Source organism: Salvia hispanica, chromosome 3, assembly GCF_023119035.1.
Source record: "Salvia hispanica cultivar TCC Black 2014 chromosome 3, UniMelb_Shisp_WGS_1.0, whole genome shotgun sequence".
NCBI lineage: Eukaryota > Viridiplantae > Streptophyta > Magnoliopsida > Lamiales > Lamiaceae > Salvia > Salvia hispanica.
In genome coordinates, this window is record NC_062967.1 from 35097993 (window position 1) to 35113500 (window position 15508).

General features: G+C 37.4%; 2 protein-coding genes across 2 annotated transcripts; both read right to left on the reverse strand.

Annotated features, from left to right (window-relative positions):
- Positions 1-126: 126 nt before the first annotated feature.
- LOC125215444 (probable manganese-transporting ATPase PDR2) lies at positions 127-6142 on the reverse strand. The gene is given in 21 exon segments (XM_048116864.1): positions 127-369; positions 562-633; positions 773-842; positions 980-1028; positions 1030-1103; positions 1376-1484; positions 1766-1789; positions 1791-1843; positions 2395-2520; positions 2601-2651; positions 2795-2977; positions 3081-3167; positions 3266-3376; positions 3460-3564; positions 3848-4019; positions 4128-4300; positions 4449-4521; positions 4740-4942; positions 5071-5160; positions 5551-5833; positions 5932-6142. Coding segments are annotated over 19 exon segments (2049 nt in total). The 5' UTR covers positions 5800-5833; positions 5932-6142; the 3' UTR covers positions 127-369; positions 562-586.
- A 5630-nt stretch (positions 6143-11772) lies between these two features.
- On the reverse strand, positions 11773-14298 carry LOC125212593 (ammonium transporter 2 member 5-like). The gene is made up of 3 exons (XM_048112802.1): positions 13604-14298; positions 13123-13408; positions 11773-12603 (listed from the first exon to the last, which is right to left on the reverse strand). Exons 1-3 carry the CDS (start codon positions 14204-14206, stop codon positions 12062-12064), a joined length of 1431 nt encoding a protein of 476 aa, XP_047968759.1. The 5' UTR covers positions 14207-14298; the 3' UTR covers positions 11773-12061.
- Between the last annotated feature and the right edge of the window lie 1210 nt (positions 14299-15508).

The window sequence follows — 15508 nt, forward strand, 5'->3', positions numbered from 1 at the left end:
CATGTCTGAATTCTTCTTAATGGAATCCTCATTTTCACATTTTGATTAATTTCAGCAACAGTATTACTGAGTTGTGTTCTTATAAATTTGCTGCTTAAATCCCATAACTTGGTTTAGATTTCTAACAACACAAAAATGAGCATATAATTAACAAACTAGTTCACTTTCAAATGTAAGTATAACTACATGATCAAAGAGAAGGGGAAGTGAGTAGGAGGGAGGCTGAGCCACAAATAAACAGCCGTAACTTGCACCTTCACATAAGGAATGACTTTAAGGGTAGAAGAGCTTTGCTGCAGCATTCCATGCAGTCACCACCAATGCAAAGATCATAACTCTCAGATAAATCTCCAACCTCATTCTCGCTTTCTAAAGGACAAAAACAAAAAACATTATGAGTTCCTCAACTGCGGCAAAAATAGTATCAGCAAACATAATCTTCCTTGCTCATTTAATGAAGCTGTCCATGCATTAGCATACATCCATCATCACAAAATTTTGATATTTATACTTCCATAGTTCCAGATAACCAATTCAAAAGCAGTAGCACAAAGTGCTCACCAGATCGTGTGAGGATGCTTTTAATTCAGACAACACAGTGGCTGAGTCTCCACGGATAGGGCAGTTGAAAACCTGAAGTACCCATCATATAAACAATTATATAGCATCTAATTGATAGGTCTCCAAAGAAAATTGATCAATTTAATATTAGAGCTTTCAGAATGGAAGGTGGGGGCACTGGGGAAATCAGGTAATGTGTTCTTTAGATTACTTATTGCAAATCCAGCAAAAGTTAGACCACTTTCTACTGTGTCACGCTCTAAGCTCCGCGCTTCACTAACCTTCAGATCAGTAACAAACGTGGCATTAACAAAAAACAGACAACTTTGACGGGTTTATATTTTGAAATGGTACAAGTTTGGATATACAAAGTACAAGAATGGGAAATATGGCTAGGGTGCAAAGAAAGTTTTCTTACTGTCATATCTGGAAGGGACTTGTAAGCCAAAGCCAAAACACGAGACCCGTGTGTGTTTCTTGTAAGTCTCAACATACAATGCAGGCACATTAATAAGCCTTTCCTGAATGGTTTCTGGAGCACCCTGCAATATTATCGAAATGGGGTCATTAACCATTTTATAATCCAACATTTATATATGAATAAATGAGAATAAATAAGTAACAAATGCATTCAGCTATATTCATAGAAGGAAAACAAAAGAATGTACAAGTACTGCATCTTGTATTCCTGTTACATAGGCATTTTTTGTCTGCAGTAGGTGAAACTTGAAAGATGGCTTTTTTATGAAAACCTTTCAAGGATGTGCATATGGATGCATAATACACGCACAAACATATACTTTGGTCTATGTACCTTAATGAAAGCAAAAAATTCCTCCTGAACACGAACAACTACCGCCATTCTTTTTAAGTGAGAAGCAAAGTGATGCCTTTGAACAATCTGGACAAAATTGCCACCTCCCCTGCATTTGTTCACGTCAATGAGAATAAATCAACATAAGATTTACCTCAGGGTAATACAGCAAATTCAAGAAATCAAGAAATGGCTAAGACTTTTTAGAGTATATATGGTTATGAAGATAGAATAGATAAAAATATACATTGAGAAATTTAAGCCAATTTGTATGACAGCAGAAAGGGTTTTCTTTTAAAACGGAATCAGGTAAATTTTAGCATCAGATACAAAAATAAATTAACTGCATCGACATAATTGCAATAACTGAAATAGAGATTAATAGCATACTTTTTTGGAATGGCCTTTTCATCATTTGTAGGTCCAATCAATTCCTTTCAGTGCAGCTTTCTCAAGAGTATCACCAACCTATGTCAAGGTATAAAGGGAAAATGTTACTACATAAAACAAGAGTTTATAAAACAGAATATACAGATTTAAGAGGCTTGAAATTTTAAGTTTTGGACTAAAGAGAATCTGATGTCATGTCAATAAAAACTTTCAAATATGTATGGCAGATAATGGAACTATGTGATTCCACCTGAGTGACTTTTCTATCTCCCAACAAATGAAAATCCAAATAAAAGAGCAACCTATTGACATTTTACATTTTCTTGCAATGCATGTGAGCAATATACCTTATCAAATGTTTCAGATTTCTCAAATAGGGAACCCTGATTGTGATGAAGCATGATTTTCCAGGAAGGCAATTTACTAAATGCATAAACTGTATGAACCACATAAACCAATGTACCATAATAATACAATCACACATCATACACTTTACAAAATCTTCAGTTTATAAACTTCCTACCCTTGCTCTTTCCCTGTCTTCCTGATTCATAACCAATACCAACTTACACAATCACTTTTTAAACAGTGAGCTTAACTGAATGCATACAAATGACAATATATCATACCAGCTTATTGTCCACAAAGACCAAAGCATGACAGGATGCAAGTATTTCCAAAGTTCGATCAGGCACTTTAGATATTTCTGTTTCTAAGTCTTCACTATCTGTCAGACCACCAACTCCAGAAAACTCCTGAGGAACAAATGAAGATATAGACACAATATACTATAGGATCAAGAAGAGATACGTATAATACAGCTTGAGCATCATACCATGTCATCTGAAGTTAGTGTCCCAGTCTTGTCAAAACAACATATATCAACCTGAAAGGTAAATTTAGCTCAAAATCAGCAGATGTGCTTCAGAGTAATCATCAGCCAAAAGAGCTTGAAGTTTGGAACTAAACAAACCCACTGATGTATATTCGTACAATTCTTCATCAGAAACAAAAACTTGTGCTACTCACCTTTCCAGCAAACAGAATTCTAAATGGTTCCGTGCAGTAAATTCTACGTCTGGCTAGTGCTATCAAAGAAGTATTAACAGCTATTGACAGCTCCATTGGAAGTTCGGGGGGAATCACAGAAGTAATAATCAACGAACAACTCAGAAGAAGCTTGTATTTACTCCTTGTTGGATCCTCAAGACCCTGTGGAACAATTATTGCATAATATACACCATGTTCTTTCCAAATAAAGTATCCAAAAAGGATCGAATGAGATCTTCATGAACATCTATCAGAACCAGCTTACCTTTTTAAGGACATAACCAGCAGCTATAAGAGCAAATACTACCAAGAACAGAATAAAAAGCCCACTTTCCCAGCTATTTGCAGTAACCTATGGGATCACATTCAATATTAAAATTGTCAAGAAAATTATGAACAGAAGAATCCATATAACATTAATAAACCACCTAGAAACAGAAACAACTTTACCCTCTCAGTTGAAAACAGTATAGTTCGCATTAGCTTTCCTTGGCTAGTTTCAAATCCAGTTCGCAGCACAACAGCCACACAGCCCCCATCAGGGGCTTTCAAGTGAAATGTCTGTATGGAAAATAAATGAATGCTTAAGTATGAACAGAACATGCGAGAATTCTGCCAATGGAATGAAGAGAGAAGTGAGAAACCTTATCTGGTGTATGCTGTAATATTTTTGTACCACCAAAAAGAACATGTGCCTTATCCCGTTTGATTGATAGTCTCTCATCATTTCCTCTGTTGCCTACTGAAACCTACAAAAATCTTAACGAATTAAAATGAAAACCTTCAGGTGGAAGTGTACCAAAAATTTCTGGGGATAAAATATATATCCATTCTTCTCTTCCCGAATCTCAAAAATATAGCTATTAGTAATTACTGCATGTACTGTCTGTGAACATCATCTTATAGTAACTAAAATCAGTTATATGGAAAAAACAGAACAACAAAAATTGCATGATTATGGGAAATGAGAATAGCATAATAAGGAAATCAAAAGACATGTGTATCATTTTAGTATTGGAAAATGGAAATAACCTTCCATTGTGGTGTAGACTCCCCAGTCAGAATGGCTTCATTCACAATAGCACTTCCAGCCAAAATAAGCATGTCCGCAGGCACAGATTTGTCTTCCCCATCCAGACCAGTAGAGCGCCCAATGGATACAACATCCCCAGGCAGAAGCTCTGTCCCAGAGAGTTTAACCCACCTAAATTTCAAAGTAAAAGGTAAAGGATAATAGGATATATGCAAGTAATTAGAATTACAGAGCATAGTATTCTTAAAGAAATAGAGAAAGGAATTGATCGGGACGTACTTGCCACACCGATAAACCATCAAAATTTGGCTATCCACTTTTACACGTCTAAGCTCCGATAAAGTCTTCAAACGGCTTTTAGCCATTGTTGATTCAAACATAAACAGCATGAACAGAGTGAACAGACTGTAGTACCAATACTCATCTAAACACCACAGGCCAACACAGAAAACCTAAATACATTACAACAATAGCTCAGACAAGACCTCCGGATGGGCCAAAAAAATTGAAAATGATAGTATAATTATGCACATAAAAAAATTACTATAATAAAACAATTAATCAAGCTGAAACTAAAAGGTAGTTGGATTTACTATATACCTGAAATACGAAAAATGGTTCCATGACCTGCTCTTTCATCAATTTTTGGAAAGTGGGTTGAGGATACTCAAATCTGCATAGTCAAAACTTATTAATTAGCAAAAAAGCTTTGGGTGCACCACTAATACTCCTTTCAGAAAAAAAAACGGTTGAAAAGTACATGAACATTTGACATATATAATGAGTACAGATGAAATAGATAATAGTATATGTTCTATTTACATAATAGCACCACATCACTTAGTGTTGTGAGAGAGAAGGTAAAATAGTTAGTTAGTTAAAAGAACTTACACATTCCTTCCCCATTTCTCGGTACCAGTAACAATTTTAGCTTCTGTATCATAACCAGTATTCTTGAGATAATACCCAATTGCTTCCTTGGATGGATACGGAAGTTTAGAGAATGTATGTTTCTCATTAGAGTAAATAAAATGTTGCTTCCTGAAGTCAAAGTAGATCTCTTCTGCACTTGGTGATGTAGAAGAAGCTGCCAACTTAGGAACATTTAACAAAATGGTACGAATTAGGCACATATAGTTTTATTTTGTAACAAAGTTAGACAACAGTTCTTTTTTTTTTCTTCTCAAGAATGACAGAGAGAATGGGTTGCTGAAGTCCCAACCTTCCGAAAGTGAAGCGGCACAACTTCTTTAGAGCCTGAAAATTTAGCTGGAGTAATCTTGCAAGCATCTGCATGGTGTATATCATTAACCTATCATGCAACACAGTACATGTTAGAACTTCAACTAAGGAAATACAGTCAAAGAAAAATAACTCAAGTTCAACTAAGGAAGCTCAGTACATGTTAGAACTTCAACTAAGGAAGTACAGCCAAAGGAATTCTAGTAGCTATTGCAGTCATTTCTACAAAAGCTAAATGTCCAACTAAAGAAATCTCAACTCAACTATCAACACCGATCACAGTACTATGGGCGACAAACATATAAAAAAGATGTCAACTTCAGATGATTTCAATATGATCATCACAAGTTTGTAACATAGTCCACTTCCTATAGAATCAATCAAACTTAAGCAAAAAATATAAGCAAGACAGAGTGGGTAAAAAAAGCATATTCAGTCAGAAAAAAAAAAAAAGACGAACCTTGGAAAATTTTACAAAGCATTTGAAATCCACGGACCAAACGGTGAACAGAAACACGAGAATGTGAAATGCAGAAATGCCGCCCAAAACAATGCAAGCATCCGCGAAATCCAAGCTGGGGACTACAGCTGACACCCACACTCCGTATAGAATCGCGAAAGGCCACATATCCAAACGCCATGCCCAATGCCTCTTTCTCAACAAGTCAACCGTATCAACCACTTTCCCGCCCACATTGAACCTCGACATCTCACTTCTTTCTGACGATCCAACCACAAATTCTCTGCGATTTCCAATTTGAGTCAAAAATTGAAAAGGAGCAGTAGCGTAACAGCTGATAATCACCGTAACCGAGTGAAGAATTCGTGTTGGGTGACTAACCTTTGATTCTTCGCCGCCGGAGATCGGACTAGAGGAGTCAAGGCTCCGTCGTGGCGCCGCCGATCAGGCTTGAAAACGACGACGGAGAGCTCAGTAGCTGAACTCAGATATCGAAGAACAGATTTGGCGATGGAGAGGAATGGAATCTGAAATCTGGATGTGCGTGCCCTAGCCCCCAAATTCAAGAAAAAATTGGAATTTTGATTTTTCTTTTTACGTAAATTTGATTGGGTCGGGTTAATGGGTAGTCTTGATCAACATAGGAGTACTAATCAAATACCACAATTTTTAATGATTTTATCAATTTAAATTTTTAAACTTTATTGAATTTATCTCAACTTTTGCAAAAATATTACTCCTTGTTATTCCCTAACCCTTGGCAAGGGACTTTGTCACTTACTTCTTCCATTTTATAAAAATATTTACATTTTTCATTTCTAATCATCCAACATAAATATGAGCCGATGGTAGCAAGCGGCGAGATCCCGACATTTAGCGGTGGCAAATCGTGCGTGTTGTGTGGTTATCGTATCGACACGATAACAACAAACACGAACACGACCCGTTAAGAAAACCTCAAACACAAACATGACCCCCTACCCTCAGATACGAACACGACACGAACACATTAACGACATGAACCACTTCGGGTCAACACAACACGATAACAACACATATATGATACGACACAATAACGACACTATAATAATACGAAAAATGAAAAATCTATTTTCACGCTAATACTAAGTGCTCCATTAGACTAAACCTAATTTAAAATTTTAAAAAAATAATAATATTATAATATATAATATTATTTCTTAACGTGTAACACAAACGCGACACGAAACTTTCGTGTTGTTATCGTGTCGAAACGATGAGGACACGAACCCAATAAGCTTTGACACATGCCTATTTTCGTGCGGGTTCGTGTCGTATTATCATATCGTGTCAAAAATTGTCAGTCCTACTGGTAGCATTGGACAAAATGTCTGGACACACCACGAACTTGCATTTGTTTACAAATGGGAATTTGGTCGTTGAATATACCTATGAAACAATTTTTTTACAGTAATTGTTAAAAATTGTATCAAGATAGGGTTTGGTACCTATTAATGATTTCAAAAGAATTAGGAAGACAATATGGAAGCTAAGCTTTCCCGCATTGTTAAGCATGCACTTGAATTTGGTTTGAGAATGAGAAATAGAGAAAACAAAACAGACGGGTCGTACGACAATTGGCAGCGTGGAGTTGTGGTACTTTGAGGTCACAGATTTTAAATCCTGCCACATGTTGGGAGACTCAACCTTAATCCACAAACCCAATCGAGCACAGGATTAGTCGAATTTCGCTGAAGGCGGATTTAATTCACTTGTAGTCAAACAAAAGAGAAATAGAGAAAAAAGAGTTTGTAGCGTGAATGTACCTTTGCGAAAGGTACATGCATTAATTGAATTTTGTGGGAGAGGAGGCCGAAAGGATAGGATGAGGCGGAGCTAAATTTCAATTGATTTTTACAATTCAGGTGTGAGGTGGGTAGTTTGGTCAATTGATAAATATTGAGAGTGAAATAATATGAAAAAGAAGAGGAAAGATAAAGGAAAAAAACAAAAATCACTTATTTCGAAAAATTCGCATGGCTCGATCTCATCTTCTGAAAGGTTAACGAATTTAATCTAAAATATGGAAAGGTCAGCGAATCGATACTCATATTCTGAAATCTCTACCTTTTAAAAGTAGACCAATTCTATTTAAAGAAACTTACTTCTCATTCTCCACTAACAATACTCTAATCACTTCATATTTTTATCTCTCTTTTATTTTACCAATTGTGCACTATAACTCGTACCGTTTAAAATATGTCTATTTTTAGGGACTGAGGGAGTAATGCTCATTGGTCATTGAACAACAAATCACCATTCGACAAAAACTTTGAGTAGAGTGGTACATATGATGGTGATTTGAAGGTATTTCCAATTATCTTATAACTTGCATCTCAATAGTTGTCCATCTTTAAAATTTTAGCAATATTTATAGGATATGATGTATCGTTATAAACATAGTCGATCCTCTAAAATACATAAATGATATCCCATATATAATAAATACGAACTTATGCTCGGGACAAATCTAAGAGATGCACAATAAGTTACAATCTATCCTTAATAAGCTATGATTTGCTCTATAGCCTCGTTATAATATCATAGGAGATTATGTATTTTCATTATTATATCATCTTGATCATAGTACATATGAAGATATGTCCGCTCAAATCAAGAACGAAAAGCTTTTTCTACACATGGCACAAAAGCTCAATCATTTTAGACATATATAATGTGATGTATTTGGATTGAATACTGAAGAAATAGTGAAAAAAATCTCTAAAAGTAAAAAATCGTTCCTAATGAAATATTTAATAATTGAACAAATTATTATAAAATCTCCAGAAATACAAAAATGTTCCTAATGAATACGTAATGATTGAACATTGTGAAGCCCCAATGTTTCGAGCGAAAAAGATCTTCGGGTATAAAGAATGATGCTAGGAAAAGTAGAAAAGACATATTGTGAAAGAAAATCACACAGTGCATAAGCTTCAGTGTTTTTAGAGTAGATAAATAACATATGTTCACTAAAGAACAACAAGTCGCCATTTGCCAAAACTGTGAGCGGAGTGATAAGTGTGAGCGGAGTGATAACTTGAGTGGCATGTAATGGTAATTTGAAGTCATATTCCATTATCCAAGAACTTGGATCTCCATAGTTGTCCATCTTCCAAACTTTTGTACGTCCAATATGCATTGCCTCGCATATACATAGTCGATCCTTTAAAATGCATAGTTGATATTGACATAATACATACGAAAACCACACTTTAGGAATAACCATGGAAATGGGTAGAATCGTAAGAGGAAAACTGGTAAAGAGCTCTGTTTCAAGATCAAAGCAGCAAATCAAAAAATTATTCTCAAGGTCACATGCAAGCCAGTGAATATTTCCGTTAAAAAATATAGCATAATCAAGTGACGGTCTATATGTAATATTTAGCGTTCGAGGCAACTTAATTGCCGCTGGTGCTGGGATCCTTCTCCATGAACATTCTCCTTCTAGAGTGCACACATGACAAAACCTAGATTCATCGACACATAAAATCTTATATTGTCCACTTAATTTGCTCACCCCAAATCCAAATAGACACCTACGTGCAGGTAGAGGAGGAAGCTCAATATATTCACGAGTCATTGGATTGACTACGAAGAGAATATCATTATTATCATCCAATCCATCCCATAACAAAAGAAAACCATCAACTGAACTAAGTACAAACCGATGGTGTACAAACCGATGGTGAGGAGTTGAAGAAGAGGGCAAGTCGAATTGAAAAAGTGGTCGGCCGTCCTCATCAGCCACTGCATACCCCTTCTTGTCTCGACGAACGAAAGCCATGAATTGTTTCGTAAGCAGACCATCCCCTTCTATTAGATCATGCAATGACTTACAAACGCCCGACACCTCATAATGCATCTGTTCGGGAGTCTCGAAAGGATCTCTCTCCATATTTCTTGCGGTATCCATATTTCTTGCGAATCACGTGCCTCCTTACTACGGAGGCTTATAAAAAGTAAGATTAAATTAGGGATAGAAACTAAGATAGGTACGATGAAATCACGTGTCTCCATATCACGGCGGCTTATGAAAAGTAAGAACAAATTAGGGATAGAAACTAAGATGATAATAATCTTTTGGTACATATTTATACTATAGGATTTGGGAGATATTCCTATGACTATATCAAATCCAAAAGTTCGTATTCAGTTAGGGATGTACCTTATCGGTTTCCTACTTTGATGCAATTTCAAAATATGAATATTGTTAGATCAAGTGTTATATTATGTCGACAATATAGGAGGTCAAATTTGAACAAGTCATTTATAAATAATTTAAATTTTTTGTACTAAGGTGATTTCATAAATTTAGAGACCCAAAGAAAAGTTATATTAAAAAATTTACGCATATACATTATGTCAAATTTAGAAAATAAAATAAAATCGTACTACTATTTTTTTTATCAAAATTAATGCGAATAAAAAAAAAAGGCATACTAACAAGACATCACGCCAAAGTATATATTGTGATACATTTGGATTGAATCTTAAACAAATAGTACAATAATCAATAAACTAGTAAAAAGTAGTATTAGTTTCTAAATAAACAAACTTACAAAAATCTACAAAGGTGCAAAAATATTCCTAATAAAAACACAATGAGTTAACATTCTGAATTCCCAATGTTTTGAGTGAAAAAAAGCTTGGGTGTATGGTGCTAGGAAAGTAATAATAGGGATATTGTTGAAGAAAACCACGCACTGACGCACATCATATGCCTCAGTGTTTCTAAAGTAGATCTAGTTGTAACGGTCTAAATGTAACGGTCTAAATGTAACTGGGTCCCACGGTGGCATTGTTGTAGGCAATCTAGTTGTCAGTCAGTGGTGCTGGGATCCTTCTCCACGAAGATTCTCCTCCAAGGGTGTACACATGAGAAAACCTAGATTTATCGACACATAAAATTTTATACTGTCCACTTAATTTGCTCACTTCGAATCCATATAGACACCCACATGTAGGTAGAGGAGGAAGCTCAGCATATTCACAAGTCATTGGGTTAACTACGGAAAGAATATCACGATTTTCATCCAGTCCATCCCACAGCAAAAGCATACCATCAACTGAACTAATTACCAAACGATGGTGAGAAGTTGAATACGGGGGCAAGTAGAATTGGAAGAGTGGCTGGCTGTCCTCATCAGCGACCGCATACCCCATCATGTAATTCATTAACGAACGCCATGAATTGTTTTGCAAGGAGACAATCATCTTCAATTAGATCGCGCCATGACTTACAAACGCACCTACACCTCATAAGGCAGCTGATCGGGAGTCTTGTAAGGATATCTTTCCATATATCTTGCGGTATCCATAGTTCTTGCAAATCATTTTTCTTGCATGTTTTGTAAGAATCTCCCTCCATATTGTTTTGACGGCGGCTTATGAAAAGTAAAAATTAATTAGGGATAGCAACATGATAATAACTCTTTTCGTATATATTATGGATTTGGGAGATATTCCTATATCAAATCCTAATCAACATCGAAATAAATTAAAACTTACTATATAATTAAGGGAGACAAAATTCACATCAAATCCTAACAATATAAGGAGAAGAATGCCGCGAAGAAGAAAATTTGGGTCGGGTCGGGTCAGGTCGGGTTAATGGGTAGTGTTTATCAGCATATTCTTTTTGCATAAACTACTCTTAAACAGGTAGAGATATTATTCAAGACTACCACAATTTAAATGATTTTCTAAATTTATTAAATTTATATCAAGTTTTGTAAAAAGTACTAATATCCACGTGTATAGAAAAATTTCATCACATATAAATAGAGACAAATTCTAATTATAAAATAAGATTATTAATCCATATATATAGTATAATATTTCCATTAAAAATAATGTCTCATTTTGCTAATTTGGCTACAACCTTAATTTTTTGGTTTCCATTTTTAATAACCGAGGCACACACTCTTCTAAATCATCTAACTCACTTTCAATTATAAAATCAATATGTAAAAATAAAATCAATATGTAAAAATGAGAATCACATTCCACAGGCTACTTCTATCTACTTTTATCTGTTTTTCATAAAAAATCAAACAATTTTTAAAACTCGTTCCAAGTCAAAATGAAATAAAATGGTGGACGAAGGGAATATAATTTTGAAGAAATAGTTGGTTATAAAAGTAAATATAGGTGAACAATTTATCCATCAGAATTATAAAATTGAACCGAATAAAATCAAAATATTGAAGGACATACAAATTTTGGATTTTTGGATGAGATCAGTTCGGATTTTCGGATCAGATCAGTATCGATTTAGGCAAAAATCGATCCGAAACTCGAAAGTTCATCCCTAGAAATACAAAGCTAACTAGGCGCCAATTCAACTAGCTCTTGAATCTTGATCACAAATGGACAAATTAGCAAAGCCAGATCACATTTCTGGATTACATCCTAAATCTTATTTATAATGTCTCATTTCCAACATGATTCTCTTCCAAACTTCAAGAAATCATGTCCTCTCAACATGGCCCTTAGCCTTGGACGATCCCATCTCCATATCGTTGTGAGTCGAGAACCGGGAGTTCTCGTTCCTCTCGCCCTGCCCCCATATGGCATAAGCGTCCTCCCCGTGCGCTGCCTGGTCCCCGATCTCCATATCCTCCTCCGTCATCCTCAGAGGCACGATGAGCTTCACCACAATGCATATCAAGCTCGTTGTCACAATGTTGACACCAACCACAAAGGCTACGCCCACGAGCTGAAGCCCTATCTGCCTGAATCCGTGGCGGTACGCCCCCATCTGAATGCCGTAGAACAGGCCAACGTATCGGTTGTACTTCCCATAGAACAGATAGCAGAGCCTCGGGTTGGCAAAGAGGCCGGTGAGGACCCCTCCGAGGCTCCCGGCCACTGCATGCGTGTGGAATACGGCCATGGTGTCATCGACCTTCTGGAGGAGCTCGGACTTCTTGTGCACAACCATCATCGTGAACCAAGGGATCGAGCCGGAGCATAGCCCCATTATGATGGCAGCCCAACCCTGTACAACTCCTACATAAAAATCACACACTTTTACCATTATTTCGACTTCACTTTTGAAACTTTGTGCATTAAACGACGTCGTTCACTCAAAAACACCAACCACACAATGCAGATTGAACACAACCATATTTCAAGCTCAAATAAGATATAAATCACACAGTTATACACATTTTGCAATTTAAGTTCACTTTTGAACCTTTGTGTATAAATATCCAATCTTTTTAACTATTCCAAAGTGAACTAATTGACCAGAAAGACAACACAATCGCTAGTTGTCGTTCACTGTGTAATTATTACCATATCCCAAAGTATTTCGCTTTTCAGTTAAACTCACAAGCAACAATATTGTTCCAGTCCAATCCGATGCTCATGTCATCTTCCTGATCGATTTTAGTCCAACCAGTATCAATATCGTTTTCCAACCATCAAAACAAATTGAGGAAGCCACACTAGCAAGATATGAGTTTAAGTTCTTGAATTATTCCGCAATCACTCCTTTCAGAAAAACAGTGTAAACTGAGGAAAAACCTGCTGCAGGGGTGATGCAGACAAGGCCGGTGATCATGCCCTGAACCGCCCCAATCACTGAAGGCTTCCCGAAAAAGATGATATCAAGCAAAAGCCAAGTCAACAAGCTCGTAGCCGTGCACACATGAGTGTTGATAATAGCCAGAGACGCGTCAATGCTGGCAGCGTAAGGGTCACCTCCATTGAATCCCGTCCACCCCATCCACAGCAATCCGGCCCCGGCCAGCATCAGCAGAATATTGTTAGGCGGAAACCTCTCCCTATCCTTCGTCAAGCGAGGGCCGACCTACAACAAACAAAAAACACCACCAAAATCACCATGAAACACACTACTAAAAAAATCTCTATTTACTAGCAGACACTAGCAAAAATGGTTAGCAGCGGATTATAAACAGATTGAGTTCGTTAACAATTGTTGGCATAAAAAATGGATCGAAAAACTAATACACAATGCAGCAAAATCAGAAGCAGAGATTCAAACCCAAAACGCAGCAGTGAAGCCAGCAACACCCGAGGACAAGTGGATGACGTAGCCACCGGAGTAGTCAATCATCCCGGCCGAGGAGAGCCAGCCATTAAGAGACCAAATGGTGTATGCACCAATGGTGTAGGAGAAGGTGAGCCACAACGGGACGAACAGCATCCACGCGTAGAAGTTCATCCTCCCGAGCACCGCGCCAGCGATCAAGATCAAGGTAATGGCCGCGAAGACGAACTGGAAATACACCATTGTAGCATTGGGCAAGTACCCCATGAAGGCCCTCTCAAACAGATATTGCTGAGTGAAGGCCACATTGATCTTCCCCCAAATCGGGACGAGCTGGTCGCCGAAGGAGAGGCGGTAGCCCCAGCAGACCCAGCACACGAGCACGCAGGCGAAGGCGTAGAGCGCCATGAAGGCCGAGTTCACGGCCCACTTCTTCTTCACAGCGCCCCCGTAGAGGATGATCAGGCCCGGGACGCTCTGCAGGCCAACGAGGGTGGCCGCGGTGAGCTGCCACGCGTTGTCCCCTTTGCTCAGCCACTCTGGGTTGGCGTCGTCGGGGAGGAGATTCGACGGGAGGATCGCGGTCCAGTTCGTCATCGGTGCGGGGAATTTCGCATCAAGGGGTGGAAAAGAAAAACTAGTAAACAACTCTGTTTCAAGATCAAAACAACCAACTAAAAAAGTATTCTCTAAATCACAAGCAATCCAATGAAGATTTCCGTTGAAAAATATAGCATAATTTAGTAACGGTCTATATGTAACTGGGTGGTCCCACGATGGCATTGTTGTAGGCAATCTAGTTGTCAGGGGTGCTGGGATCCTTCTCCACGAAGATTCTCCTCCAAGGGTGTACACGTGAGAAAACCTAGATTTATCGACCGATAAAATTTTATATTGTCCACTTAATTTACTCACTCCAAATCCATATAGACACCCATGTATAGGTAGAGGAGGAAGCTCAGCATATTCACACGTCATTGGGTTAACTACAAAAGAATATCACGATTTTCATCCAATCCTTCCCACAACAAAAGCAAACCATCAACTGAACTAATTACCAAACGATGGTGGGAAGTTGAATAAGGGTGCAAGTGTAGAATCGGAAGAGTGGCTGGCTGTCCTCATCAGCGACTGCATACCCCGTCATGTCTTCATTAACGTAAGCCATGAATTGTTTTGGAGTCCCAAACCGACCCCGTTCTACTATTGTATCGCGCCATGACTTACAAACGCACTTACACCTCATAAGGCATCTGATCGGGAGTCTTGTGAGGATATCGACCCCGTTCTACTATTTTTTTACAAACGCACTTACACCTCATAAGTATGAGAGAGAAGAAAAGTGAGAAAAGTACGAGTGAGAAACTTTATTTTAAGATATTTGACTATTTTTTATGGGCATCCCAAGAGGGCAAAATGAGTATATTTCGTGGATGGGGGAGTACTAAGTTTTACATACCAAAGTAATAACAATGAAATGAGACATTTAATTGGTGATAATTTTCAAAGGGACTATTCGGTTTGTTAGCAAAATCATGAGATGAAATCTAGAATTGAATTGTGAGATTATTTTAGTTGTGGAGAAAGTGGTTATGACTGATTATCACATGATTATTTAAGTTTGTCTGACGAAAGTGTAGCTTGAACATGTCTAATCAAAGCTGATCAGTTGCACCTCACCCATCTGCTCCATCATTTTAAAACACATATGTGTTACATTATCGTCGGCATATGTGATACGAAAAGGTCTATTAATCTAGATATATTTCCTTAAGAAAAAGAATACTAATGTCTGTTGCTAATCGTAATGCGGGTTCATAAATGCAACGTCACTTTCTTTAAATGTTAATCATTTACAACAAACTTGTACTCTTACTTCATCCATTCAAACACAAATTA

Bases quoted from the DNA above. Each gene is read 5' to 3' on its own strand.
- LOC125212593 (XM_048112802.1), bottom strand. From the start codon at position 14,206: ATGACGAACTGGACCGCGATCCTCCCGTCGAATCTCCTCCCCGACGAC. The intron at 13,409-13,603 runs GTTTGAATCTCT...TGTTTGTTGTAG, and splicing joins GCTTCACTGCTGCGTTTTGG to GTCGGCCCTCGCTTGACGAA. The intron at 12,604-13,122 runs GTTTTTCCTCAG...ATTTTTATGTAG, and splicing joins CTGCATCACCCCTGCAGCAG to GAGTTGTACAGGGTTGGGCT.